The 25800-nt window shown below is 41.9% G+C and overlaps 2 protein-coding genes across 2 annotated transcripts in view; one reads left to right on the top strand and one right to left on the bottom strand.

The window, feature by feature from the left end:
* Positions 1-5514, bottom strand: part of ADGRG1 (adhesion G protein-coupled receptor G1) — a 171991-nt gene extending 166477 nt beyond the window's left edge. The window contains exon 1 of the mRNA XM_069087574.1: positions 5505-5514. The gene's annotated coding sequence lies outside the window, so the exon portion shown is untranslated. The remainder of the gene's footprint in view (positions 1-5504) is intronic.
* LOC138160758 (WAP four-disulfide core domain protein 8-like) overlaps positions 1-25016 on the top strand; it is a 30421-nt gene extending 5405 nt beyond the window's left edge. The window contains exons 2-7 of the mRNA XM_069087491.1: positions 8038-8177; positions 13739-13839; positions 20735-20884; positions 22716-22883; positions 23737-23877; positions 24679-25016. Of these exons, the coding sequence (XP_068943592.1) occupies positions 8038-8177; positions 13739-13839; positions 20735-20884; positions 22716-22883; positions 23737-23877; positions 24679-24812 (834 nt within the window). The 3' untranslated portion in view covers positions 24813-25016. The remainder of the gene's footprint in view (positions 1-8037; positions 8178-13738; positions 13840-20734; positions 20885-22715; positions 22884-23736; positions 23878-24678) is intronic.
* The last annotated feature ends 784 nt before the right edge of the window (positions 25017-25800 follow it).

Genomic DNA, 25800 nt, shown 5'->3' with positions numbered 1-25800 from the left:
TGTCTTCTCTTCTTTCTCCCCCTCCTCTCTTTCTCCTCCTCCTCCTCCTCCATCTCCTCTTATTCCCCTCCTTTTACTCATTCTCCTCCTTTTCCTCCTTCTCCTTAATCTTTCTTCTCCTCTTATCTCCTTCTTCCATTTTTGAGTACCTATTGTGTCCAGTTATGACTAAGGTGACCATGCTGAGAAGAACTGCAACAGCCCCAGTAGAAAGTGGGATATGCAGTCAAATGAGGAAGAATTTTTATTTCCTTTTGTTAATCTTTTGTTATTTGGGGTTCGAGGTCATTTCTTCTAGTGAGGAGATAATTGAGCTGGCCAAAACTTGTTCCATGGGATGTTAAAAAAAATGGACTTAAGGCCTCAAACATTCCTCAGATAAGAAGCCCAAAGGGAGTTAGAACTTCCTGAAGTAATCTAATTTCCTTTATTCATGGAAGAATCCTCCTGGCCCATGGTAAGTACTACATAAAAGTAAATACAAGTTCTTTATATCGGTCCTGACTGAATCAGCATAGAACAAGCCATTACAACATACCATCTATAGGCCACTTAGGTGGACCACAAGCAGCCTGTGAGCCATATGTTGGGCAGGCCTATTATAGAATGCCAAAAATGATAAAATGAATGATTTTCTATGTAAGATAGCTTGGAAATGCATTCGACTGAATTGATGTCATTTAATTGGTAATGTTTTGTTTCATGTTTTAAATATGTGATATCGCAAAATCAAGGAAACTTGAGAAGGTTGATTTGAATCAAGGAAAATTAAATGTCAGAGCCAAGAGAAAACACACAATTGGCACAACAATGTAAAGGAAAACAACAATGGAATTCAGATCAAAGTAATAAGCAATTTTGATTCCAGAACATAGATCATGAAGCATCCCTCCCTCCTCTCATTAGAGAGGTGTGTAATCAAACACACTTTGTTAGAAGTGGTCAGTGCATAGACTTGTTTTGTTTAACTGCATTTCTCAAAAGGGAGGGTATTTTTGGTAGCCATAGTGGTGGTGATAATGATATTATTGGCAAGTGACATCAATTAAAAAACCTTCAAAAATCAAATAAAACTTTTAAGGGGTGGCTAGGATGCACAGTGAGAAGAGCACCGGCCCTGGAGTCAGGATGACCTGAGTTTGAATGTGGCCTCAGACACTTAACACTTACTAGCCATGCGATATTGGGCAATTCACTTAACCCCAATTACCCTACCTTCCCCCTCCAAAAAGCATTAAAAAAAACTTTTAAGAAGTCTTTTTCTGCCTCTTCCCTCTTGATATATATAGAGTATATATCGTCTTTTAAGAAGTCCTTGGGCCAAGGGGCATCTAGGTGGATCAGTGAGTAGAGCACTGGCCCTGGAGTCAGGAGGACCTGGGTTCAAATCTAAACAGAGAAAATATGAACAAGAAACATGAGGACCTGAAAAGAACTTTTAAAAATTATATATGATAGGTCATGGAAAATTACTAAATGGAAACATGATGGAATTTGCCTATCTCACAGCCTTTTTTCATAGCCCTTTTACAAAATAATTCATTTTGGAGGACATTCATATATCCCAATTTGTTGAATTATTCCCCCAATTGCCTAACACTTACTTTGTTTCCAGTTTTTGGCTACCACAAAAAGAGCTACTGTGAGTATTTTGGTACATATGGGGATCTTTGTCTTTAATCTCATTGGTGTGTGTGTTCAGTATATATACATTTGTATGTACTGGTATCATTGGAAAAGGAAATGAAGATGTTCAGTCATAATAGGGCAGCTAGGTTATGAAATGATTAGAGCACTGGGCCTGGTGGTGGAAATCCAGCCTTAGACGCTTACTAGCTGTGTGACAAAGTCCTTTAACCTCTGTCTCGGTTTATTCAACTGAAGTAATTATAAATGAGGTAAAATGAGGTAATTAAACTCCTGATGCCCTTTCTATCTCTGATTAACAATTCTATTATTCCAACGTTCTTTCCACTCTAGTGTCATCGCACTGACATAGAGGAGAATATTAAAAGTAAAAAAAAAAAGTATTTCGAATAGAGTATTTATCAAGGCTAGAAAGGGCCTTATAATAGTAGCTAATACTAGAGGTGGCTAGGTGGCACAGTGAGTAGCGCCAGCCCCAGAGTCAGGAGGACCCAAGTTCAGTTCCAGCCTCAGGCACTTTACACCCACACAAAAAAACTAGCCGTGTAACCTTGGGCAAGTTACTTAACCCCAATTGCCCTCCAAAAGGCAAATAATAATAATAATAATAATTAGCATCTTATATAGCACTTTAAGGATGACAAAATGCTTTACAGATATTATCTCATAGCATGGAAATGTTTTACATAATTGCACATATATAACCTATATCAAATTGCTTACAATCTTAGGGGAAGAAGGGAGGGAAGAAGGGGAGAAAATTTGAAACTCAAAATTTTTTTAAATGAAAGTTAAATTTGTCTTTGCGTGTAATTGGGAAAAAATAAAATATTATTTTGAAAAATAATTAGAATCATCTCATTTGATCCTGTTAAGATCACTTAACAGATGAGTAAATTAAGGTAGACAGAGGTTGTGACTTGCCGGGATGACACAGTTGGTAAATGTCTGAGGCAAGATTATGAACTCCGGTCTTCCTGACCATAGGCCCAGCACTCTATGCACAGTGCTGTTTAGCTGGCTTAGGTGAGAGAAATCCTTAAATATCTAGCTTGACCCCTGTTCACTAGAAGAAGAGGAAATTGAGGCCCTGGAAAAATTATTTTTCTTTAGGTCAGGTGCAAATTCAGTGTTTTTGATTCTTTGGCAACATGTCTAGGCTGATTGAAAGAAGGCCTGGGTTAAGGACACCGGTAAGGAGACTATTGCAATAGTCTCAGTGTGAGTGGATGAGACCTGAACTCTGATTGTGACCAGGGGATAGAGAGGATGCAGTGGATGGCTCACTTTAAAAAGGAGAAAGTCTTTGGAAGTGACTGAATGCTGAGGAAGACTGAAAGGGAAGATGCAGAAAGTTTCAGAATCTGCAAATGGTGTCAAGGGAGGGCTATCAGGAGAAGGGGGAGTCAGGATATGTTGAATTTGAGAGATCATATGGAAATGTCCATCCAGTAGTTAAAGGTGTAATTCAGAATGAAGGGGAGAAGTCAGGACTGGAGATAGATTTGGGATCATTTATATTGGAAGGTCCGGGGAAGTTAGGTGAGTCAGTGGAGAGTGCCAGGCTTGGAGTCAGGAAGATTCATCTTCATGAGTTCAAATTTGGTCTCAGATGTTTTAGTCGTGTGATCCTGAGCAAGTCAATGAACCTTGTTTACCTCTGTTTCCTCATCTGTGAAATGAGGAAATGGCAAACCACTCCAGTATCTCTGCCAGGAAATCTCCAAATGCAGGAGTCATAAAGAGTCAGACACAGCTGAAAAATGACTGAACAAGAAGACTTGAAGGGTTAATTTAAGGTAAGGGAGTTGGGAGAGAGTAAGGAAAGGGAAGACAACAGTTGAGGATTGAGGTTGAGAATGCCAGAAGCTAGCAGGGCAGCGGAGCCAGTTAGAAAAGAACAGGCCAGTGTGGGGGCATCTAGGTGGCACAGTAAATAGAGCACCAGCCCTGGAGTCAGGACTGAGTTCAAATTCAGCCTCAGACACTTAACACAAAAACTAGCTGTGTGACCTTGGGCAAGTCACTTATCCCCAGTTGTCCTCCATAAAGCAAAAAGAAAGGAAAAGAACAGGCCAGGGCATACTCTCTCTACTCTGTCGCAGAACTAGCACAGGATGGAGGAAGAGAAGAGGAAGGTTGAGGTTAGGGTTTACAAATCACGGCCAACACTGTTGGCCCCCGCGCAGACCCTGCTGCTTAGTGATCTCTTCTCCGCACTGTCTACACTCACTCCATCCATGATCCTCATCCCCCATTCCCCCTTAACCCCCAATCTTCTAAATCTTGGACTCTCCCCCTGGACTCTCTGGCTCACACGTATGAGCCTCGTCTTCCCTAGAATTAGGCCGCCATGACACTTCTCTGTCATCTCTACACATCCCTCCCCCACCTCTCCTTTGTGCGTTGGATGCCCCACTAGAACACAAGCAAGCTCCTTTAGGGCAGGCACTGTCTTGTTTCTTTCCATGTGTATCCTTAACACAGTGGCACACGGTAAGGGCTTAACAAATGCCTTATCTAGCTATCTGGCCACGATACCCAGTGCTGGGCATGGGACCTGGTGGGGGAGGACCTGAGCAGTAAGTGACTTGTCTGTTCTCAGGCAAACAGGGGTTGCCTTCTGCCTCTAGCCCCCACCTCCAGAACAGATGCCTGTAGCAGCGACATGTTGACCATTCCCTGTCCTACAGGACTTTCAGAAACAGCTAGTCCTTTCCTGGTTTCTGGCTCTCCAATTCCAGCCTCCTCATGGCACTCAGCAGCCTCTCCCCCCGCCTTCTCTCCCTCATTCTCACCTTGGAGGGAGCTACCAGGTTCCACAGGTACCATCCTCCAGGCAGGACTGGGAGTAGCTAAAGAAAACTCTTTCTCTGGGGTTTCTGGTCTCCCTGTGCAGGGGCGAACCTCCTATGGCTTGAGTGAGATGTTGGGGCTTGTGGGGAAGCAAGAGTTGGAGCCTGTGGGTAGACAAGAACATCAAAAGAATGGGCAAACCCAAGAATGTGGCTCACATTTTCCCCTTCCTATCCAAGGCCCTCGTTGGTGGGGGTTAAAGAGAGGGAGAGAGATTATCAGGAGAAGGAAGACCTGGAGAGTTATGTGGGGCCTTACATTTCATCAACTTAGAATAATAATGTCAAGTTTACAAGTGTCAGAGGAAAAAGAGACCTCAGAATATTTCATGGTAGAGCTCAGAGGGACCTGAATCCTCTCATTTTACAGATGGGGAAATGGAGGCCTAGGGAAATTAATTGAACATAAAATCCACGTCTCTTGGCTACCAGTTCTCTTTCTACTCCAGGAGAAAGTCCTTTCGTGGTCTGCACATGCCTGTCTCCAGTCTTCTTTCCTCATTCCTCCACCTGCCCCACCCCCTAAAAATCAAACTTCAATCCCTTCCCTGCTGAAGCTGCTCTCCCACCAAAGTCACAACAGTTGTAATCGTGCATCTATCACCCCCTCCCCGACTTGTCCAAGGGCTGGCTCCAGTTTGGATTCTGTGTGCAAACACATTTCAGGGCCCTGGGATGAGTGGGAGTGGAGATCTGAGGTGGGAGGGGGACCTGACTCTAGGCTAAGGGGAGTGGAAGAAAGGGTGTTAGTTCCCTGAGACTGGAGAGTATGGAGAGGGGATGACAGGTGGAGGCCAAATTTCCTCAGGTGTGCAGAAACCAGGCATGTGTCCAGAAGATGATTTAAATGTACCAACCGAAGATCCCTAGGACTGTACAATCAGTGCCCAGGAAGTATGAAATGTCCTTTCAGCTGTGGCTACAAGTGCCTGAACCCAGGTGCTGGCAAGGTTATAAGTCCTGGGGGTAGAGGGCATAGGAAGAGAAGGGAAGCAGATACCCCCCCATGTACTACCCCATCCTCACCATCCCATATCTCCAACACGTTTATCCTGAAGGAGTCACACCTCCCTCTGTGCTCCCCACGCACACTGGGATCTCACCTTCACTTTCTCTATCTCTGGGCCCTTCTACCATCTAATGGTCCATGTAAAGAATTGGCCCTGAAGGGATCCCCAGGAAGCAGGTCCTCCAGCTTTCTGTCCTAAATTCATTCCTCTTTGCCTAATGTTTTGACGATTGCAGGGCCCAGGCCTCTCAACAGCCCTATGATGTAGTTGACAGTGGGGGATAGGGGTAAGGGGTTGACTTAGAGGGGAAGAGCCTTATCTAGGGCCATGTAAGACCCAAAGAAAGGATTTGAATGAGGTCAGGCAGAACACTCTCTGTTCAACCATATTTGAAATAATAAGACCTTCAACTCAATAGTCCTAGGGCTGAGGGTAGCTCAGTCTTGGCCCTTCTGGGGCCATTCCCTCAGGCCCAACACAGAGACCTCTGGCCCTTTTCCCCACCCACAAGAGTGGTGGCCCTAAAAACAGAGTTAACAAACACCTCTCCCTCCTCGTCTCCAAAGAGCTCTTCATCCATCAGAAAACAAAGGTGAACAGATTGTCCATGCTTTGGGAGAACTATAATATTATTTCAATCGATTCTTTTCCATTCTAAGGGCCCTCCCAACCCTAGCAGTCACAAGCCACATTGGGCTGTTCCTTGAACCCATTTTCTATTGTTGATTCATTCTTAAGACACTTTAAAGGACCCTGGTTATTGGCAAGAGGGGAGCATAAATATCTCCATTCTATCTAGCCCAGGGAATCTGGCCTGCATATCCACTTATGAAATTCAGCAGATAGAGTCAAGTGACTTACCCCCTCACCCCAAACTCAGGAGCCATGAAAAATGGGGAATGGGGAGGGCAAGTTAAATGCTGCCCCACAGACCCTGCCTTCCTTCCCTTTATCCCTGGGCTCTCAACCTCCTCTTTCCCCCATCCCTGGGTCTTTTTCTTTCTGCCCTTCAACCCTTCTCTTGTCCCTTTCCTTGCGCATCCTTGGGATCTCCCCCTCCCTGATTCCTGAGTTCTCCCTCTCCTCTCCTATGCTCAGGAAATCCCATCCCATCCCCCTTGGAGTGCCTTCTCCCCATTCTGTCCTTCCCCAACTCCAAGTTTCTTCCCCAGGGTTTCTCCTCACAGTTGCCAAAGTAACCCTTTCTGATCCTGACGCATCTTTTCCTGGTGATTCCTGAGTCCCTCTCTCTCTTCAGAACCGTGCCTGCTCCCTTTGGAGCTAGGGTCCTGCATGACTTCACTCCTTGAAGGTAGTTGGTGGGCAACGACACTTGCTAGCCCTTTTTCCATACTGGCTGAAAAAGCATCCTTAGTAACTTTACCTCCAAGGAGGACTGCAAGGTCTGTGGGAGAAAGACCCCAGAGGAGCCTGCCAAAGAGACATGACCCAAGCCCAGAGTTTAGGGTCTGGAGCTTGGCTGAGTGACACTGAGTGTCTTCCTCCACGTTGAGAGTCCTCATCCTGGCTGAAACCCTGGCCAGCTGTGCGACTCTGGACAAAGCGTCTCTGAGCTTTCTTTCCTCTTCTGGGAAAAGGGGATGGGGGAGGAAGCTAACAACCACCCCCCTTATTTCACAGGGTCGTTGCAGAAAACAGGTCCTTAGAATGCAACAGAAACAGCAACTCCTCCCTCCTCTGCACCAATCTATGACACTCTTCCCTTAAAAAAAGTGCTCGTAGCCTTCCTTCATCCCCCATCCTACCACAGAGTTGACCAAAAACACCTCATCTGAACCTTAGGACACCCTGTGAAGAAACACCATTGTCCCCCTTTTGTAAGAGGCCCCCAAAAGGGAATGATGTGGCCAAGACTATGACCGCTTTAGTGGAAGACCACACAGGGGCTTTAGTGAGGTCCTTTGCTTTTACGGCAGAGGCAACTGAGAGGAAAAAAGAAGTAAGTCACTCACCATTAACCACTGAGTCTTCCCCATATTATGCTGTCTCCTGCCAAGGTACATATTATGAAGAGGTTTCCATATCTGTGTGACTGACCCAAGTACACTTGGCTATTTGCTTTTGCTTTTTATTTTTTTCTAAAACTATGATTTCTTACTAAATTAACCCAGTTAAAATAACCATTCATTTCTATGCAACAAATAAAAATGACCAGCTCTAGAAAGGCTGTATTCAAAGGTTTTGAATAAACCAATTTACACTCCAGTGTTACTGTTTCCCAAATGTATGGGAAATGCTATGGGCTTTTGTCATTAAAGTCAGGGCTGAATGCAGTTGTCCCTTCTCTGGGTATTTGCACTCTCAGAGAGGAGCTGTCCCCCTGGCCCCCTCACTGTGGCCCTGCCCAGTGGCCCAGGCAGGATTGGCACAGTTTGATGAAGTAGATTAGATTGAAACATGCTTCTGGGGCAGACAGTGAGTTCACTGCTATAGAAGCAAAGTGTTCGACTGGGGGGGTGGGGAGTTGGTGAAGTCATCTGGGAGTGATTTCCTTTCTTCTGCAGAACCCAAGACTCACCTTCCAGATTGTGCCTTGGACCTCAGGTCTCCAGATCACCTGCAGACAGGCCTGGACCTCCTTCATCATGCTCTTCTGGCTACCTCATGCAATGACTGTTGGCATCTGGGGAAACCGAGCAAAGAGGTAGGGAATGGAAACAACTAACCAGTCATAAAATCATATCATTGTAAGGGACCTTACACTATAAAAGTTAGAGTGTTGAGAGCTAGAAAGGACCTTGGAATAACAGAATGTCAGAGGTCTAAGTGATATCAGGACCCAGAACCCAGAACCTAGAATGATAAAACAGCAAAACTTTGTGATCAGGTAGCAAAGTACTATATAAATGTGATCTTTATTATTCTTCTTCTTCTACTAATGACCGCTTCTGGTGCTTTATCATGGTGTAGATAGGACCCTGGTTTCCTGGAAGTTGTGTAGTAGAGTTCAAGTTGAAAAGATATGCTAGGGTGGGCTCAGAGATTATCTGAGGGACCAGCCTGGCTAAGAGGAAGACTCCTTGCCAAATGGCTGGCCAAGACCTATTTCACAAGCTATTCATTGGGGGGGACAAGGGGAGGGGAAGGGAACAACAGTTCATAAAGACTCTGTTATCTTCCCCTAGGGATGGTTTCACTCATTGTATCTGTAGCTCCATTCCTGGCACACAGTAGGTGTTTAATAAATTATTGATCAATTGATACTGAGATACAGAGAAAACACAATCTGTACTGATGAATGGAATATACACAATAGCCAATGAAAATACAGGACTTTGAAGTGTTATTATTTTGTGGGAAGAGGGATAGGTTTAGATCTTGGATTTCATTGGAATAGAGATTTCCCAGTGTGGAGATTCCTTCTACTAGTACCGATTAGTGACCTGTCTATAGCTAAGAATCTTGAGAATATCAGAAATCATAGATTTAGAGCTGGAAGATACCTCAGAGGTAGAAACTGAGAAGCAGAGAGGTTGACTTGTTCAGCCAGAGTGATGGCAGTAGGACTTCCTCTATGATAGAAGTTCTTTTTTTAAGCATTTATTAAGTAAATTACTATGTGCCAGACATTGTACCAAGAGCTTCACAAACATTATCTCATGTGGTCCTTACAAAAACTCTGGAAGGCAGGTTTATCCCCACTTTAGAACTGATGAAATAGAAGCAGACAGGTAAAGTGACTCACCCAGGGTCACATAGCTAGCAAGTATCTAAGACTGGATTTGAACTCAGATTTCCTGACTCCAGGCCCAATGCTCTATCCACTATATCAACTAACTTTGGGGCCGTGGGAAAGATATTCCCCTCCCCCCAAGAAAAGTTTTGTTGATTCTGCCATCCTTGGAGGATCCTTCAGGAGGTGGCCCAATCTGGCCTGATATTTTGAATTTTCCACTACTTTAAGAGAAGTAAAAGTACCCAGAAGCATCTAGGGCAACATGGCATCATGAGAAGAGCCCTGAGTTTGGAGTAAAAAAAAAAACTGGGTTCAAATCTTGGTTCTGCTATCTACGCCCTCTGTAACTTGTGACAACTCACTTAACCTCTCCAGACTAGGCCTGACTCCAGGGGTTTTTACAGTAAAGCAGGGGTTCTAACTCTGGGGTCTGTGAACTTGAGTTTTTAAAAAATACTTTGATAACTACTTCATTATAACTGGCTGCCTCTGTACTCCCCTATATTTTATTTTATGCATCTAAAGTCATTATTCTGAGACTTCTCTGAATCTGTAGGCTTTGACAGCCTACCAAAGAAGTCTAGAGCACAAAAGAGGTTAATAATCCCTATGCTAAAGGAAAGAGGAGGTGCAGTGCATAGAACACTGAGCCCGGGGTCAGAAAGACCTGAGTTCAAATCTGGTCTCAGACAGTTACTAGATCCATGACCCTAGGCAAGTCATTTAACCTTTATCTGCCTCAATTCTAATTCTTCCATTATAAAATGGAGATTGTAATAGCCCCTGCCTCTTCTGTTGTTGTGAGGACATGATAGAATATTTGTAAAGCATTTGGCACAGTGTCTAACACATAGTTGGTGTTTAATAAATGTTTCTTCCCTTCCACTAATTGACAAAGTTAATTAAGAGAGATAGCAGCTGAGAAACTTTAGTCAAATTACTTCTCTTTGCTCTCAGTTCAGGGTTGGGCTAGAAGGCCTCTAAGATTCTTTTCTGCTCTAAATCACCTATGACCTCTTTGTCATTGCGATCTTGGGGGCCCTCACCTCCCAAGAATTCTGTGGGCAGATCCTCAAGATCAGCCTGTTCCTGGCAAGTGTCTGTGATCTGCCAAGCATCCATGCCAAAGCTGCCTCGAGGTCTGGACTTGGAGCTTAGTGTGGGTGGACGGGAGCTTCAGGGGGAAAGCAGTCCAAAGAGGAAGACAGGTCTCAAGATCAAACCCCAGTTGGCTCTGCCTTCCCTTAGGACCATAGGAGGAAATGCCTCAGGAGACCCTGGAGTTCGTTCAGTACAAACTCCTCATTTTGCAGAAGAGAACAATTAGCCGAAACAGAAGTCAAGTGACCTGCCCAAAGTCATGCAGGTCACGGAACCAGCAGGCTCTTTGACCCCACACTCAGGGCTCCTGCTAATTCTTTTATGGATGGTCTTCCAAGCTCTTGGACTACAGCCACTTCAAGGTTTTCCTCAAACTCTTGGAATCCTTGGTTTGCTGGAAGATTTAGCTCAAGAGTCACCCTCTATGTATATCCTTTCCTGATCGCCCAGCTGTTAGTGCAGGCCCCCAAACTGACCTTGTATCTATTTTGTATATATACCTATATTTGTACATTAATGTCCCTGACTTGACTGTAAGCTCCTTGAAGGCAGGGACTTTTTCACCTTTGTTTTTTTTTATTCCCAGAGCATCAAGTTGGCACAGTAGATAGCCTTGTAGGCCTAAAATCAGGAACACTTATCTTTCCAAGTTCAAATCTGGCCTCAGACACTTACTAGCTGTGTGACCCTGGGCAAGTTATTTAACCCTGTTTGCCTCAGCTTCCTCATCTATAAAATGAGCTGGACAAGGAAATGGCAAACCCCTCCAGTATCTTTGCCAAGAAAATTCTAAATGAGGTCACAAAGAATAGGACATGACTGAACACTTTTTGATCCCTAGCACCTGGCAGAGACCCTGACACAGAGTGGGCATTTAATAAATGATTGATTGATATATTGGTTTCTCTTACTGCCATCAGCTGAAATGTGGCTCTCAGGGATGAAGGGGTGTGGCCCAGTGCCTGAAATGCTATATTTGAAGCAAGAGGGCCTGGGTTTCAAATCCAGTTCTGCCTTTTACAAGTTCTATGACTGAGCAAATCACTGACCTGTGGGCCCAGTTTCCTCTCTAAAATTGGCGTGCATAGGCAGGGAACAATCATTTCTGAAGGCCTTGCTATGTGCCACGCACTGCCCAAGTGCTGGGGATACAAGCAAAGAAGAAAGTCAATGGCTGCCCTCAAGAAGCTTACTTTCTAGTGCAAGAAGACAACACAAAAGGGGAGAATGAATGAGCTAAAGAAGGTCCATGGTGAGACTCCAGAGAGTCAGAAATATAACTGAGAGAAGAATGAAGCATGGCCAGTCGAGGTCCATCCCCAAAATGGAGGACTTTGAAGAAATTCCCCAACTGGAGAAGGGGACCCAGCAGGTCAAAGAGGTGTTCCAGGGTGAAAAGTCAGCAGGGTCATGTAGTTAGAAGAGCTAGAAGACCAGCCAGGAGAGAAATGAAACATGAACTTCAACTAAGGGACCTCCACAGACCCTTTCTGCTCCAAGTCTATCATTTCTCCTGGTTCAGCTCAGGCTCCCCTTTCTTCCATTTAGTGTGCCCAAGATGGGGGTTGGGTTAGACAATAGGATTTTTACTTGTACTTGAAGGAAAATACAGTAAAATGATAATTTCTACAACGAAGAATTTGAGTCCCAAAGTTCAGAGATCTGAGACCTGAGTTAAAATTCCAGCTAGGACACTTATTCACTGGGTGAATCTTCAATCCATTTACCTTTGTTGGACCTTAGATCTGCTTAATATGGATAACAATAACTTCACAAGTGTCAACTTGTCAACAAGGCAACTCTCCAAGACTCTAGATGGCAGAGAAGGTGTTGCTTTTATTGGTAAAGGAAATTCCTCACCAGGAGCATTCTACATTGATGAAATCATAGGTTCAATCAGAATTATAACATAATAGTTATTATTATCATTTTCATTGCTATTATTTCTCTACTTCAGAGGATTATCTTGAAAAATCCATTGTGTAGACCTTAAATACAATATAAATGTGATATTGTTCTGATTAGCAGGGGATGGTCTGAATTAAAATTTTACAGTGACTGCTATACAAAGCATTGCAATAAATATTTTATTAGTACATTATAATATATAATATATTATCAGCAATACAGTACATTTTAATCTATAAAATAACAATAATATTTTATTAGTAACATTTTCTACACAGAGCACTATTGAACAAGGCTCCATGCTAGGCTCTTGGGGGATACAAAGCTTAAAAAAAGAACGGCCCAGTCTCTGCCCCAAGGAGCATGCACTCTATTAGAAGATAAGACAATGTCCACAAATATGTATACAAAATGTACATGAATAATCACAATGCAAGTTTGAAGGCAGGGTGGAGAGTGGGTAGAGGGATGGTCTTCGAATTAGAAAGACTTGGGTTCAAACCTTGCCTCTGAAATACACTGATTCTGTGATCCTTGGGAAGTAACTAAACCAGATGATCTCTAAGTTCCTTTCCATCTATAAATCAACCCTCCTTGTACCTTAACCTTTCAGTGTTCCAGATAACTATGAACCAGAAAATAATTGACAGCAGTTTGCTGTAACAATAAAAGCAGGAGCCCAGTCCCACCCCACCTTCCCCATGAGCTTAGGATACTGTCAAACGAAGTGGGGTAAGAGAATGGGGGAAAGATCATATAAGTGGCACAAGTCTGGGCCTAGAAGGAAGAGAAGGGGCTCATCTAGAAGAGGAGAGGAGCGAGTGCATTCCAGGCAAGAGAAAGGTTTGCCCTAGAAGGATAAATTTGGCAGCATGGCGGGAGCCTTGGATTCCTGAGGGAGACTAATAGGAAATGAGGCTAAAAATGTAGGCAAAAGTCACATGATTGAGGGCTTTGAATGCCAGGAGGAATCACTGGTATTTTATTCTGGCAGTAATGGAGAGGGGTCATTACATCTTCCAATCCATTACATCTCTATCCTTAGAGAAATACACAGAGCCTCTGGTCCTGATTTCAGCACCACGACCATCAGACTTTGTGCCTTCTCTCCCTAGCCCCACCCTCGATCTCACTCCTCTTTAAATTCACACCTGGTGCCTCTCTCACCAAACATCCAGGATCACTATGCCCCAATACTATTAGTCTTATTTTTCATAGGATCAGAGAATATGAGAGCTGGAAGGAACCTTAGAGATCAGCTTATTTTACAGATGAAGAAGCAGAGACCTGGAGTGACTCCCAATGCCACAAAAGTCATAAGTAGCGGTCAGAATTTGAACCCAGGACCCCAGATTTTAAATTCACCATAGCAAGCTGCCCCCTTAGCACACATGGTAACAGACAATCCTATTTGCCCATAATAAGTCATACGCATGTACAGTTCTCTCCACTGGACATTGTCAAGGGCTCAGACATGCTTGAGTCTCTTCCTAATTCTGTCCTCTCTGCTTTATCCTCAGCCCCAGCTGCACATGGCTTTGGAGGTCTATCATCACCATCATACTGATCCTCATTCTCTCCTCAGAATTGATGCCTGGTTTGGCCTTTAAGAGACCATCAAGTAGGTGCAGGGAAGATATCCTCTGCACCATCCTGATGGAATTTCCCTGGGACACGTCACCTTGGGTGTGGGTTGAACACTGGGATGTGGTTAAGGACTTGCTCTAGGCAGGGTAGATGACCATGAGGGCCCATAGCCTATGAAGGGACACCAACAGAGAGGAATGTAATACACCATATACATGACAAGTGACAAAGGACTGAATGAAACCTGAGGGGAAAGGTTGCTAATGCCCAAGCCAGAAACCGGAAGACTTGCGTTTGATTCCTAGAATCAGAGTCACAATTAGGTAGAATTTCGTCCAGTGAAAATTGGGGGGAGGGTGGAATGGTGTAGCACATTTGAGACAAAAAACTACCCAAGCCAGGGAGAACTAGAGTGACATAGGACCTCCCCAATGCCAAGAGAGGGTAATCTGCCACCCACAGCACAGTTGTATTGCATTCCTCTAGAAGGGAATGGGAAAGGAAGGGAATAAGCATTTATATAGCAGTTATTATATACTAGACACTGTGCTAAGTGCTTTACAAATAGCTCGTATCATCCTCATGGGAATCCTGTTATCTTCATTATACAAATGGGGAAACTGAGGCAAACGGGTTAAGGGCCACACAGCTAACAGAACTCAGATCTTCCTTACTCCAGTCCCAATGCTCTATCCACTTTGCCATCTAGCTACCCTTAAGTGCCTAAGAAGCCATGATGGTGGTTTCTATGGGAGTAAACCATAGAAGCAGGCTTTCCCACCATGTCAGTACCCTATCTCTCAACTCCTCGAATTGGCACTGGCTCTCTCCCATACCAGAATACTCTCTCTCCTCTACTCTCCTAATTTTCCTCACTTACTTCAAGACTCAGGTCAAAATCCCACCTCTTGACAAAGAAGGCTTTTCCTGCCTCCACTAGCTCTAAGCAGTTAGTGCCTTCCCCTTTCAGATTACCTTCCTCTATCCTGTTTATATCTCATTTATGCGTAGTTGGGTGCACGTTCCATTAGACTGGAAGCTCCTTGAGGGCAAGGACTTTGCCTTCCTTTGTATCTCCAATACTTAGCTTAGTGCTTGGCAAAGAGTTGTGTTGTTTCATTGTTTCGTTGTTTCAGTTGTGTCCAACTCTCAATGACCCCATTTGGGGTTTTCTTGGCAAAGATACTGGAGTGATTTGCCATTTCCTTCTCTAGCTCATTTTACAGGTGAGGAAACTGAGGCCATCAGGGTTATGTGACTTGCCCAGAGATACACAGCTATTAATGTCTGAGTCCAAATATGAACTCATGAAAATGAGTCTCTCTGACTTAGAGCCTCACACTCTATCCACTGCATGACCTAGCTGCCATCTGGCAGAGAGTTAATACTTAATAAATGCTTCTTCATTGACTGACTGGGCATGGAGAAGTGGATAAAGTGTCAGATTTGGTGTCAGGAAGACCTGAGTTCAAATCTTGCCTCAGATACTACCTGTGGGACTTGCTTTGGGCAGATCCTTTAACCTCTCTGTGTCTCAGTTTCCTCGTCCGTAAAATGAAGAGGTTGGACTCAATCTCCTCTTAAGTTGCTTCCAGCTTTAACCCTATGAGTCTCTGAGGGACTCCATGCTAGTTACAGTTCTAAGAATCATCTTTCATTAATCCTATGACCTAAGTAAATCATTTTTCCCTCTGTTTCCTCCTCTATAAAATGGTAATAATAATGTCAATGAGTTAATTGGTTTGAGTGAGTTTTTCCAAGGTCACAGGTGTTTTTGTAATAATAGTACTTTTTTAAAATTTTGCTTTGTTTTTAGCTTCAAATTCTTTCCCTTCCTCTACCTCCTTCCCTACCCATGGAGCAGGCAAAAATACAATGCCCATTATGCATACAAAATCACATAAAACTTATTTCCCCATTAGACATGTTCCAAAAAATACATAAAGATAAAAAAAATTTTATATATGTTTCAATCTGCACTCTCAGTCTATCAGTTCGCTCTCTGGAAGTGGATACTATTTTTCATCATGAGTCCTTTGGAGTTGTTGTGAAGCATTGTATTGATCAGAGTTACTAAATCTCCCACAGTTGATTATCTTTACAATATTGCTGTTACTATTTAAATTCTTCTCCTGATTCTGCTTACTTCACTTTGTATTGGTTCATTCAAGTCTTCCCAGATTTTTCTGAAATTATCCCCTTCATCATTATTACAACACAATAGTATTCCATCACTTTCCTATACCATAACTCATTTAGTCATTCCCCAATTGATGGACATCCCCTCAATTTCCAATTCTTTTCCACCACAAAGAGGACTATAAAATTTCCTTATACATATGGGTCATTTCCCTTTTTATTCAATCTCTTTGGGGTATAGGCCTAGCGCTGATCTTGTTAAGTCAAAAGGTATGCATGGTTTGGTAAATTTTTGGCATAGTTCCAACCTGCTCTCCACAATGGTTGGACTAATTACACAACTTCACCAACAGTTCATTACTGTCCCTATTTTCCCCCCATTCCCTCCAGGATTTGTCATTTCTGTTTTCTGTCATCTTAGTCAATCGTATAGGTGTGAGGTGGTACCTCACAGTTGTATTAATTTGTATTTCTTTAATTATTAGTGATCTAAAGAATTTTTGTATGACTGTAGAACACTGATTTCTTCCTATTAAAATTGCCTCTTAATATCCCTTGACCATTTATCAATTGGGGAATGGTTCTTATTCTTATAAATTTGGCTTAGTTCCCTACATATTTGGGACATGAGACCTTTATCAGAGAAACTTGCTCTAAAGAATTTCCTCCGGTTTCCTGCTTTTCTTCTAATTTTACCTGTATTGGTTTAGTAGGTTCAAAAGCTTTTTAATTTTATACAATCAAAATTATCCATCTTACTTTCTGTGAACCTCTCTATCTGTTCTTTCATCAAGAATTCTTCACCTAACCATAGATCTGACAAGTAATTTCTTTCATGCTCCAGTAATTTGCTTATGATATCATCTTTTATATCTAAAGCATGTAACCATTTTGACCTTATCTTGGTATATGGTGTGAATGTTTGTCTACACTTAGTTTCTGACAGACTACTTTCCAGTTTTCCCAGAAGATTTGTCAAATAGTGAGTTCTTGCCCTAGAAGCTGGGATCCTTGGATTTATCAAACATTCAGTTAGCATGCTCATTTGTTTCTTTTGTGTACTTAATCTGTTCCACTGATCAGCTATTATATTTCTTATCCAGTACCAAATTGTTTTGATGATTAGAATTTTATAGTATAGGCTGAGATCCAGTACTGTAGGCCCCCATCATTAACAATTTTTTTCCATTTATTCCTCCAGAAGAAATTTTATTATTTATTTCTGTTATTTTTTCTAGCTCTTTAAAATAATTCTCTAGTAGTTTAATTGGTATGACACTGAATAAGTAAATTAGTTTAGGCAATATTGTCATTTTACTGTAGTTGTTTGGCCCAGCCATGAGCAATTAATATTTCTCTGGTTATTTAGATATCTTTATTTGTATGAAGAGAGTTTTGTAATTATGTTCACATAAGGGTCAAAGAGCCTTCATCAAGTAAAATTTTTATTGTGTTATGGTCAGAAAAAGTTGCATTTAATATTTCTGCACTTCTGAATTTATTTATGAGGGGTTTGTGCCCTAATAGCTGGTCAATTTTTGTATAGGTGCCATGTACAGTTGAAAGATAGGTATATTCCTTTCTTTTCCCTTTCAAAATTCTCCCAAGCTCCATCATATCTAGCTTTTCTAAAATTCTATTCAGCCCCTTAACTTCTTTATTTTTTTTGAGGGGGGAAAGCAAGGCAATTGAGGTTAAGTGACTTGCCCAAGGTAACAAAACTAATAAGTATGTCAAATATCTATTTTTTATACTTATATTTATCTGGGTATGAGATGGGCAAATTAAGGTCCCCCACTAGTACAGTTTTACTGCTTGTTTCCTCCTACAACTCATTTAAAATTCCCTTTAAAAATTTGGTTGCTATTAGTATTGATATTAATTGATCATCTATGTTACCTTTAAGCAAAATGTCATTTCCCTGATTATCTTTTAATTAGGTTTGTTTTTGTTTTTGCTTTGTCTGAGATCGTAGTTTATACTCCTACCTTTTTTAACTTTAGATGAAGCATAATAGATTATATTCCAGCCCTTATTTTAACTCTGTATGTACTTTTCTTTTTTAAGTGTGTTTTGTTGTTGGCTTCTAGTTTCTAACCTATTCTTTTTTCCTCTTCCATTTTATGAGTGAGTTCATCCCATTCACATGCACAAATATGACTGCTAACTGTGTATTCCTTTTCATCCTGTCATTTTAGATTTAGCCTTCTCTTTTTTTATCTTGTCCCCTCCTCAAGAATCTGTTTTGCTTCTTACCACTGCCTCCCTTAGTCTATCCTCTTTCTTATCCCACATCCTTTCTTTGAGTCCCTTTCCCTCCTACTTTCTTACTGGATAAGATTAAATTCTCTACCCAACTGTGTGCATTTTTGTTCTTCCCTCTTTGAGCCAGTTCAGATAAGTGTGAAGTCCTAGTATTGCCTGCTCCCACCCTCCATTCTCCCCTCCATGGTGTAAACTCTTCCTTGTTCACCTCTTTTATGTAAGAAAATCTCCCCATTCTTCCTCTTCATTCCCCTCCTCCCAGTTCATCCCCTCTTTGTCACCCTTCCATTATTCATTTGAGATCATTCCAAGATAATAGATTCATGCCCATGCACTCTAAGTAGACTCCTTCACACCACCCTAGTGATGATAAAGTTCTTAGTTTCTCCATGTATCCTCTTCCCATATAGGAATGCAAACAATTTAACCTTGTTTAGGCCTTTATGATTTCTCACTCATATTTACCTTTTAATGCTTCTCTTGAGTCTTGTGTTTGAATGCCATAATTTCTACACAGCTCTAGTCTTTTCATGAGGAATGCTTTAAAGTCCTCTGTTTCATTAAATACCCATTTTCCCCCTGTAGGATTTTACTTGATTTTACTGGGTAGGTTATTCTATGCCTTCTGGAATATCATATTTCCAAGTCCTCCACTTTTTTTAATGGTAAGTGTGTGATCCTGAGCATGGCTCCAAGGTATTTAGATTATTTCTTCTGATTGCTTTCAATCTTTTCTCCTTAACCGGAGAGCTCTGACTTTGGGCCATAATATCCTTGGGAGTTTTCATTTAGGGATTTCTTTCAGGAGATGATCAGTGGATTCTGTCCATTTCTGCTTTGCTTTCTGGTTCTAAGATATCTGAGCAGTTTTCCTTTATAATTTCTTGAAATGTAATGTCCAGGCTCTTTTTTTATTCGTGTTCATGAAGTTCAGGTAGATTAACAATCTTAAAGTTATCTCTTCTCAATCAATTTTCCAGGTCATTTTTTCTATGAGATATTTCACATTTTCTTTTATTTTTTTCAGTCTTTTGACATTGCTTTTTGTTTATTGATGTTTGTGGATTCCTTAGTTTACATTTGACTGATTCTAATTTTTAATAAATTATTTTCTTTAATTAGGTTTTTTTTAAATAATTTGGCCAGTTCTGATTTTTAAGGAGTTATTTTCTTCAATATTTTTGTACATCTATTACCAAGTTAATTATCTTTCCACACTTTTCTTGAATTGCCCTAATTTCTTTTTTTCCAATTTTTCCTCTACTTTTCTTATTTAATTAAAAAAAGAACTTTTTTTACTACTTAAAGAAAAATCACTTTCTTTAGCTTTCCTAAGAATTCTTGTTGTATTTGTGTCCAATATGCATTTTTCTTTCAGTTTACTTATACATGTTTTCAAGTCATTGTCTTCTTTTAAGTTCTTGTCTTGAGCTTCCCTGTAATGATAGCAGCTTTTTATGGTCAGGTACTTTTTTTGTTGTTTGCTCATGATTCCAGCCTATTTTTTTTATTTTGGACTTTATGTTAGAGTTGGGTTCTGCTCCCTCTGACCTGAGCTTCTATCTTTTATGTCCTTCTGCTGCTTTCACAGCTCATTCAAGGTGTCTGTAAGATTTTAGTGCTTCAGTATGGTTTGATTCAGGAAGTGGCCTGTTCTCTACCCTCCCGGTCTGCTCCTTATACAGGCAGAGCCTTTGCTCCTTTTGTGACCATGACCTCTCTTCTGCACCTCAAACTGTGTCCCAGAACTGAGTAAATGGTGACAGAGCTGCCAGATGATAACCCGTTCCTGCTCCAATTCTTCTCAGTCTAGACCAGGGGGATCCCATGGCTTGAGTCTGAGGCTATGAGAGGGTGACATTGTTACCCTTATTGGTCCTGAGAATTCTATGTTGGGCTGGAATACCTCAATCAATCAGCATTTACTAAACACTGAGCACGTGCCCGGCACTGTGCTAAATGCTGCAGATACAAAAAGAGGCAAAAGACAGTCCCTGACCTCAAGGAGCTTACACTCTAATGTTCCTTTCTTCTCCACCCATCCCCTACCCCCAGGAGCACTCCTCTAAGCTACCCAAGGTGGGCTGACATCTCTGAAAGAAAGAAACAAAGTTCCTCAAAATTCTCCAGGATCCAGCTATGTAGTTCTTGGGGGAGGGCCGGGAGATTGTCCTTCCCCACCTCCATTTCTAGTACTCATTCGGAAGTCCCTGACAATTCCAAGCTCCAAGATTCCTTCTAGCTCTGGCATTCCATGTTCATAAGATCATGGATTTAGAGTCATATCATCTAACCCTTTCATTTTTCAAGTGAGGGAACTGAGGCCCAGAGAAGCTAAGTAATTTTCCCAAAGATTACATAGTTAATAAATGACAAAAATCAGGATTTGGACTCAGGTCCTCCGACCCCAAATTCAATGGTTGTTCTGCTGTATCACACTGCCCTTTCAAAGAGCACTTCCAGTTCTGATCTAATCTAATCTAATGTTTTTGTTCATCTAATCTCCTCTCCCTTATGTACTTAAGAACCTAACCAAAAAGCAGGAAAATGTCCAAAACAAAATGTAACATGTGATTTCATCGAAAAAAAACACTGTCACACGGATTTCAACTGCAACGGGAACATGAAGTGTTGCTTTTACAACTGTGGAGAGAAATGCTTGGACCCAAAGACAGGTAAAGAAAGGCCTGAACAGGGCTCATGGTAGGTTTTCCACCCACAGATTATTGTTGTTTTCTTGTTGCTGGTCCTTCCTTCCAGAAGAGGATCAGAGACATCAGAAGGGCCACATTTTGATTTGCAAGTGAGTTGGATATGAGTGAGGCTGGGCCTTGCCAAGTCGGCAGCCTCTTGGAGTAAGGCTTGAACGCTTGGCACTCAGCTGGCCCCAGAAAGCCTGAGGATGCTGAGTTCCGGGCCTAAGACAACTGCTCTCTTCAGACTCCTTATCCTGAGTGGTCAACAGACCTTCCAGCCACACTGCTCAGCAGTGCCTTCGATGTCAATGGATCCGTTATCATAGGAACTTTGAATAAAAAACCCCCGACAGATTCCAGTTACTCCTTTGCCATACATGCTATAAATCAGTCTCCCTGCACTCTCTGCTTCTAGGAAATTGTACCCCCTGTTTGGGGAAAGTTTTACACCATTTCTCACTCAACACCTCAGTATATACCTGTCCCTAAAAAAGTAAAAGAAAATAAATCTGGGTTCAAATGATGACTGTTACTGTGGGAAAGTCTCCAGGCCCCTGGTCTCTCATCCACAAAATGAAGTGGTTGTTACGTAGTAAGCATTTATCAAATGCATATAAAGTTATATACAGCAGAAAGGTAAAGTTAACAAATACAAGTGTGTATAAGTATGAACATAAAGTACATTATTTATACTCTTCAATGAATTAATGTTTGAGAGGGTGGGTTAAGCCCTTGAAATTAGATATTTAGGATCCAAACCTAGGCCAGAAAATATCTACCTGATAAAGGTGGAAAGGATCTTTAGAAGCATCTTTTCCTATATCCTGATCCTTCTGATGCAGAAACTAAGATTCAGAAATGGAGAATCTTTGCCAAGGTTGCTTTGCTAGTAACTTTTCTAACTAACTTTGTTGATGGAGAGAGACTTATTTTTTATAAGAAGGAAATGAGTTTTTATTAAACACACCTACTGAGTGCTTGATCATCAAAATTCCAGGAGATAGATGCTATTATTATCCTCATTTTACCACTAAGGAAACCGAGGCAGGCAGCGGTAAAAGGACTTGCCCAGGGTCACAGGGATAGTAAGTGTCTGAGCCTGAATTTGAACTTGGGTCTGTCTCTAGGACCAGCACTTTGTCCGCAGTAACAGCTAAAGGGTAGGTTTGAAAGTCAAGAGATATGGCTCAGGTCCTCCCCACCTCTTATTATGTGACTCAGTTTCCTCTTCCATCAAATTAATAACAATAATGCCTGTCTTGCTAGTCTCCCAGGGTTGTGTGCCTTAAATGAGATTGTGGATATGAAAGTGCTTTCTTGGTAACATAATCAGTTATTATAATCATTATCGTTTTGATGATTATTCATTTTTCTATTCACCCCTGAAAACTGAACAGATTCCCTTGTGTCATGTTGGCTGCTAATTGTCACTTGCATCTACAAAATGCTAGATGACCTCTAAGCTCCCTTTGGATGGTTCAAACAGCCCTTTCTGTTTGCTGGGTATTTTTAGATTCTTTCAAAGGTCCTCTATTATTCCATCCAATCTCCATGAGACATCAGCAAGAGAAGAGAGAGAAAAAGACAAGTATAAACCTATAGGTAAATACCAACCATCAGTTTATATGGAGACCTGGAGAGGGAAAGGGATTTGCCTGAGACCACAGGAGTAGAGAGTGGCAGAACCCACATCTCTAGGTTGCCAAGCCCAAGTACCATAGCCCGGGCTGGGACTGAGCAGCCATAGCAAGGACACAGAAGAGAGGAATCTGCTTCATTCTTTCTCCCTCATTTTCTGTCCTCTACCCAGAAGTTTGCGAGCTGTCACCAGAAGTGGGCGATTGTGATAACTTTTGCTTGAGCTGGTTCTACAGCATGGAGGCACGGACTTGTAAATATTTCTTCTACAGTGGATGCAAAGGGAATGCCAACAGATTTCCCAACAAGAAAATCTGTGAGGAGACCTGTGGTGGGACAGGTGAGATGCCAAGCTTGGGGGAGTTGGGGCTGAAGGGCTGGGCATGGAGATAAAGAGAGGAGCCTGCCTGCATCTTTCAAGACCCCATCGAGGTCACCTCCTTCAGGAGTTCTTAGCCTTTTTGATATGACAGGCTGCCTTGGCAGTCTGGAGAACAGGAGCACCTCAAAAGTCGGTGTTGTCATTTTAATTCATTTTCTAAAGAAGGGCTAAATTTCAGTTACAAGTTACTAAAATGATGATGTAATTTTTTGCCATCCAAGTTCACAGACTACTTGAAATCTGTTTAACACTGAGCTGTGTCTAAGCTGATTCTTTTACAGGAGGGAAAAAGCTGAGACCCAGAGAAAGGAAAATTACTCGACTGAGGTCATACAGTTTGTAAGTGGCAGAAGTTGGTTTAGAACCTGGGACTCCCTGTGTTATTTTAACTTCTGGCAGAGTATCTTCCTTAATCCTTTCCTTCCCTCAAATGGAAGATGCAAGGCCAGGAAGGAGAATTGAACTGGAAATACAAGATTAGGGAAGATAAGAAATCAGACTAGGTCAGTATATGGGAAGGGAAAAGAAAGAGTTATCGCCTACATTTAGTTAATTGACTGTGTCTGGAGCCTTGTCTTGGTCACAATGGGGAGCAGAATACCAAAGAATATAGAAGATACAGACTTCTGGAATCACATGTAATAATGCCTATGGACTTGGAAAAAGAATAGAGTGATAAATGAATTACAGGAGGGAAGATGTCCTGGAGAAAGGTTTAGGTCGTGCTTGGAAGGAAGTGAGGGATGCTATTTGGGTGACATAAATTTTGGTGGTCACATCTAACGGAGAGTGCCTGTGTCTTCTCTTCCAGTCAGGCAAGGACTTTGTCCACCCTTCCCCTTCAAAGGCATTAGAAACTGTTCTGCACCCTGTCATAAAGACAACGACTGCCCTGAGACATATAAATGCTGTGATTCTAGTTGTGGCTTAGTGTGTACCGCACCCTGGAAAGGTGAGATCTGGGGATGGGATTTGTGTCTCAAAGCTGCCCAGATACATGACCAGATTTAGAGATTTAGGACATCTAGGCTGGCCCTAAGCAAAGATTCTCAGTTATGCAAGTTGGTCCTAAACAGTATCTAATCTTAGAGTGGAAGGGGGAAAATTAGTCTCATTTTGCTGATGAGGACATTCTCTGACTTGTAGAGATTGTCTTAAATTGGCTTAAAGGGCCACCAAGGGATTAGCCAAACTTTTGGAGTCAATGACTGGCCACCCTTTAATTCCTTCAGACTTAGTCAAAGGTCAATTGCTGCTACAAAAAGTGTGACCCTTGGCAGCAGAGAAGAGAGACAACCATGGATTCAAGAAAGAATTAGTCTTGCAGTGAGAAATTGAGGTGCATAGAGTGGCAGGACTATAGAGACCAGCAGAGAAACATTCTTAACAGAGACACCACACTCAGTAAGGACATAAGAAGAGGCAGGATATCAGGATCCTGTAACATCTGAGACAAGATCTGAATCACCTTGAAGCATAATGTTCCCTAAGCGTATTCTTTACTAGCACATATATGCTCACTCTTCCTACTGATGCTGTGTATATCTGTGGGAGAGTATGCCCCAGATTTATAAAGGGAATGTTCTGTAGCTTTTATTCCTATGATACCTTTATAGTAAATACCTTTTTTTAAGAGAATTATGTCAACTGGCTAACTATTAAAGGTGAAAGCCTGAGCACTGGTTAAGACCACTGAGGACTGAGTTCTAAGCATAAATCATGGAGTTGTCTGCTTTCTTGTGTTGCTATACAGTTAAGCCCTGGGACTGCCCACCTCAGCCATACTCTTGCAACACAATTGAGAAACCCAAGTGTCAGAAGGATGAAGACTGTGGACAGGATGAAAAGTGCTGTCCTAATTGTGGCTTGATGTGCATTAAAAGTTAGTAATGGATGATGTTGGGAAAGGTGGGAGGAAAGGGAGATAAATTCCCTTGGGAATAATGCCAAGTTCCCCTCCTGACTTACTGTCTGACTGTGGGATCTCAGGTTGGGAGTGAAAGGAAGGACTTGGGGGTGGCCAATGGAATTCAGCTCAGAGGAAAGATGAGGCAATTTCTCTTCTAGTTAGAAAGTCTGGAGTACATTGCCACCAGGATCTGTAACGAAAGCTAGCCTGGGTTAAGAGAATTTCCCCTTCATCAACCACATCCTCCACTAGCATTCCAGGAAAATTAGCCAATTTCAAGGCCTTCACAGAAGCCCCATTGCTATGTAACTCCTGGATCTTAGGATGTGGGGCAGGGATTCTTCATCTATTTTGTTATGGACCCCCTGATTATCTTGTCCATTCTAGTGAGACTGATGGACCTCATCTTTGAATGTTTTTAACTACATAAAATAGAATGTATAAAATTACAAAGGAATCTAATCATATTGAAATGCAGTTGTCAAAATATTTTTCAAAAATTCATGGACCAGGGGCAGCTAGGTGGCGCAGTGAACCAGCCCTGGAGTCAGAAGGACCTGAGTTCAAATATGGCCTCAGACACTTAACACAAAAAACTAGCCATGTGACCTTGGACAAGTCACTTAACCCCAATTACCCTACCTTCCCTCCTCCAAAAAAAAAGCAAAAATAAATCATGGACCTCAGGTTAAAAACCCCTATATAGAGCTTAATATGACTTTGGAGATAGTGACTATAGTTTATGAAGAAGGAAACTGAGATCCAGATAGTTTAAATAACATTCCTGAGACCATATGGGAAGTACATAGCAATACTGATGATGATGATGATGATGATGATGATGATGATGTTATCTAACATTTCTATAATGCATTCAGATTTGCCAAGGCTTTACATATGTTATCTCATTTGATTTAGAGTCAGAGACTTAACACAAGTCCTTCTAATCTAGCTGTCATGATGGCT

Source organism: Petaurus breviceps, unplaced genomic scaffold (assembly GCF_028583685.1).
Source record: "Petaurus breviceps papuanus isolate PSGF00001 unplaced genomic scaffold, PetGlider_PUasm1.0 182, whole genome shotgun sequence".
NCBI lineage: Eukaryota > Metazoa > Chordata > Mammalia > Diprotodontia > Petauridae > Petaurus > Petaurus breviceps.
The sequence above is the reverse complement of the archived record's forward strand: the minus strand, read 5'-3'. Positions and strand labels throughout refer to the sequence as shown.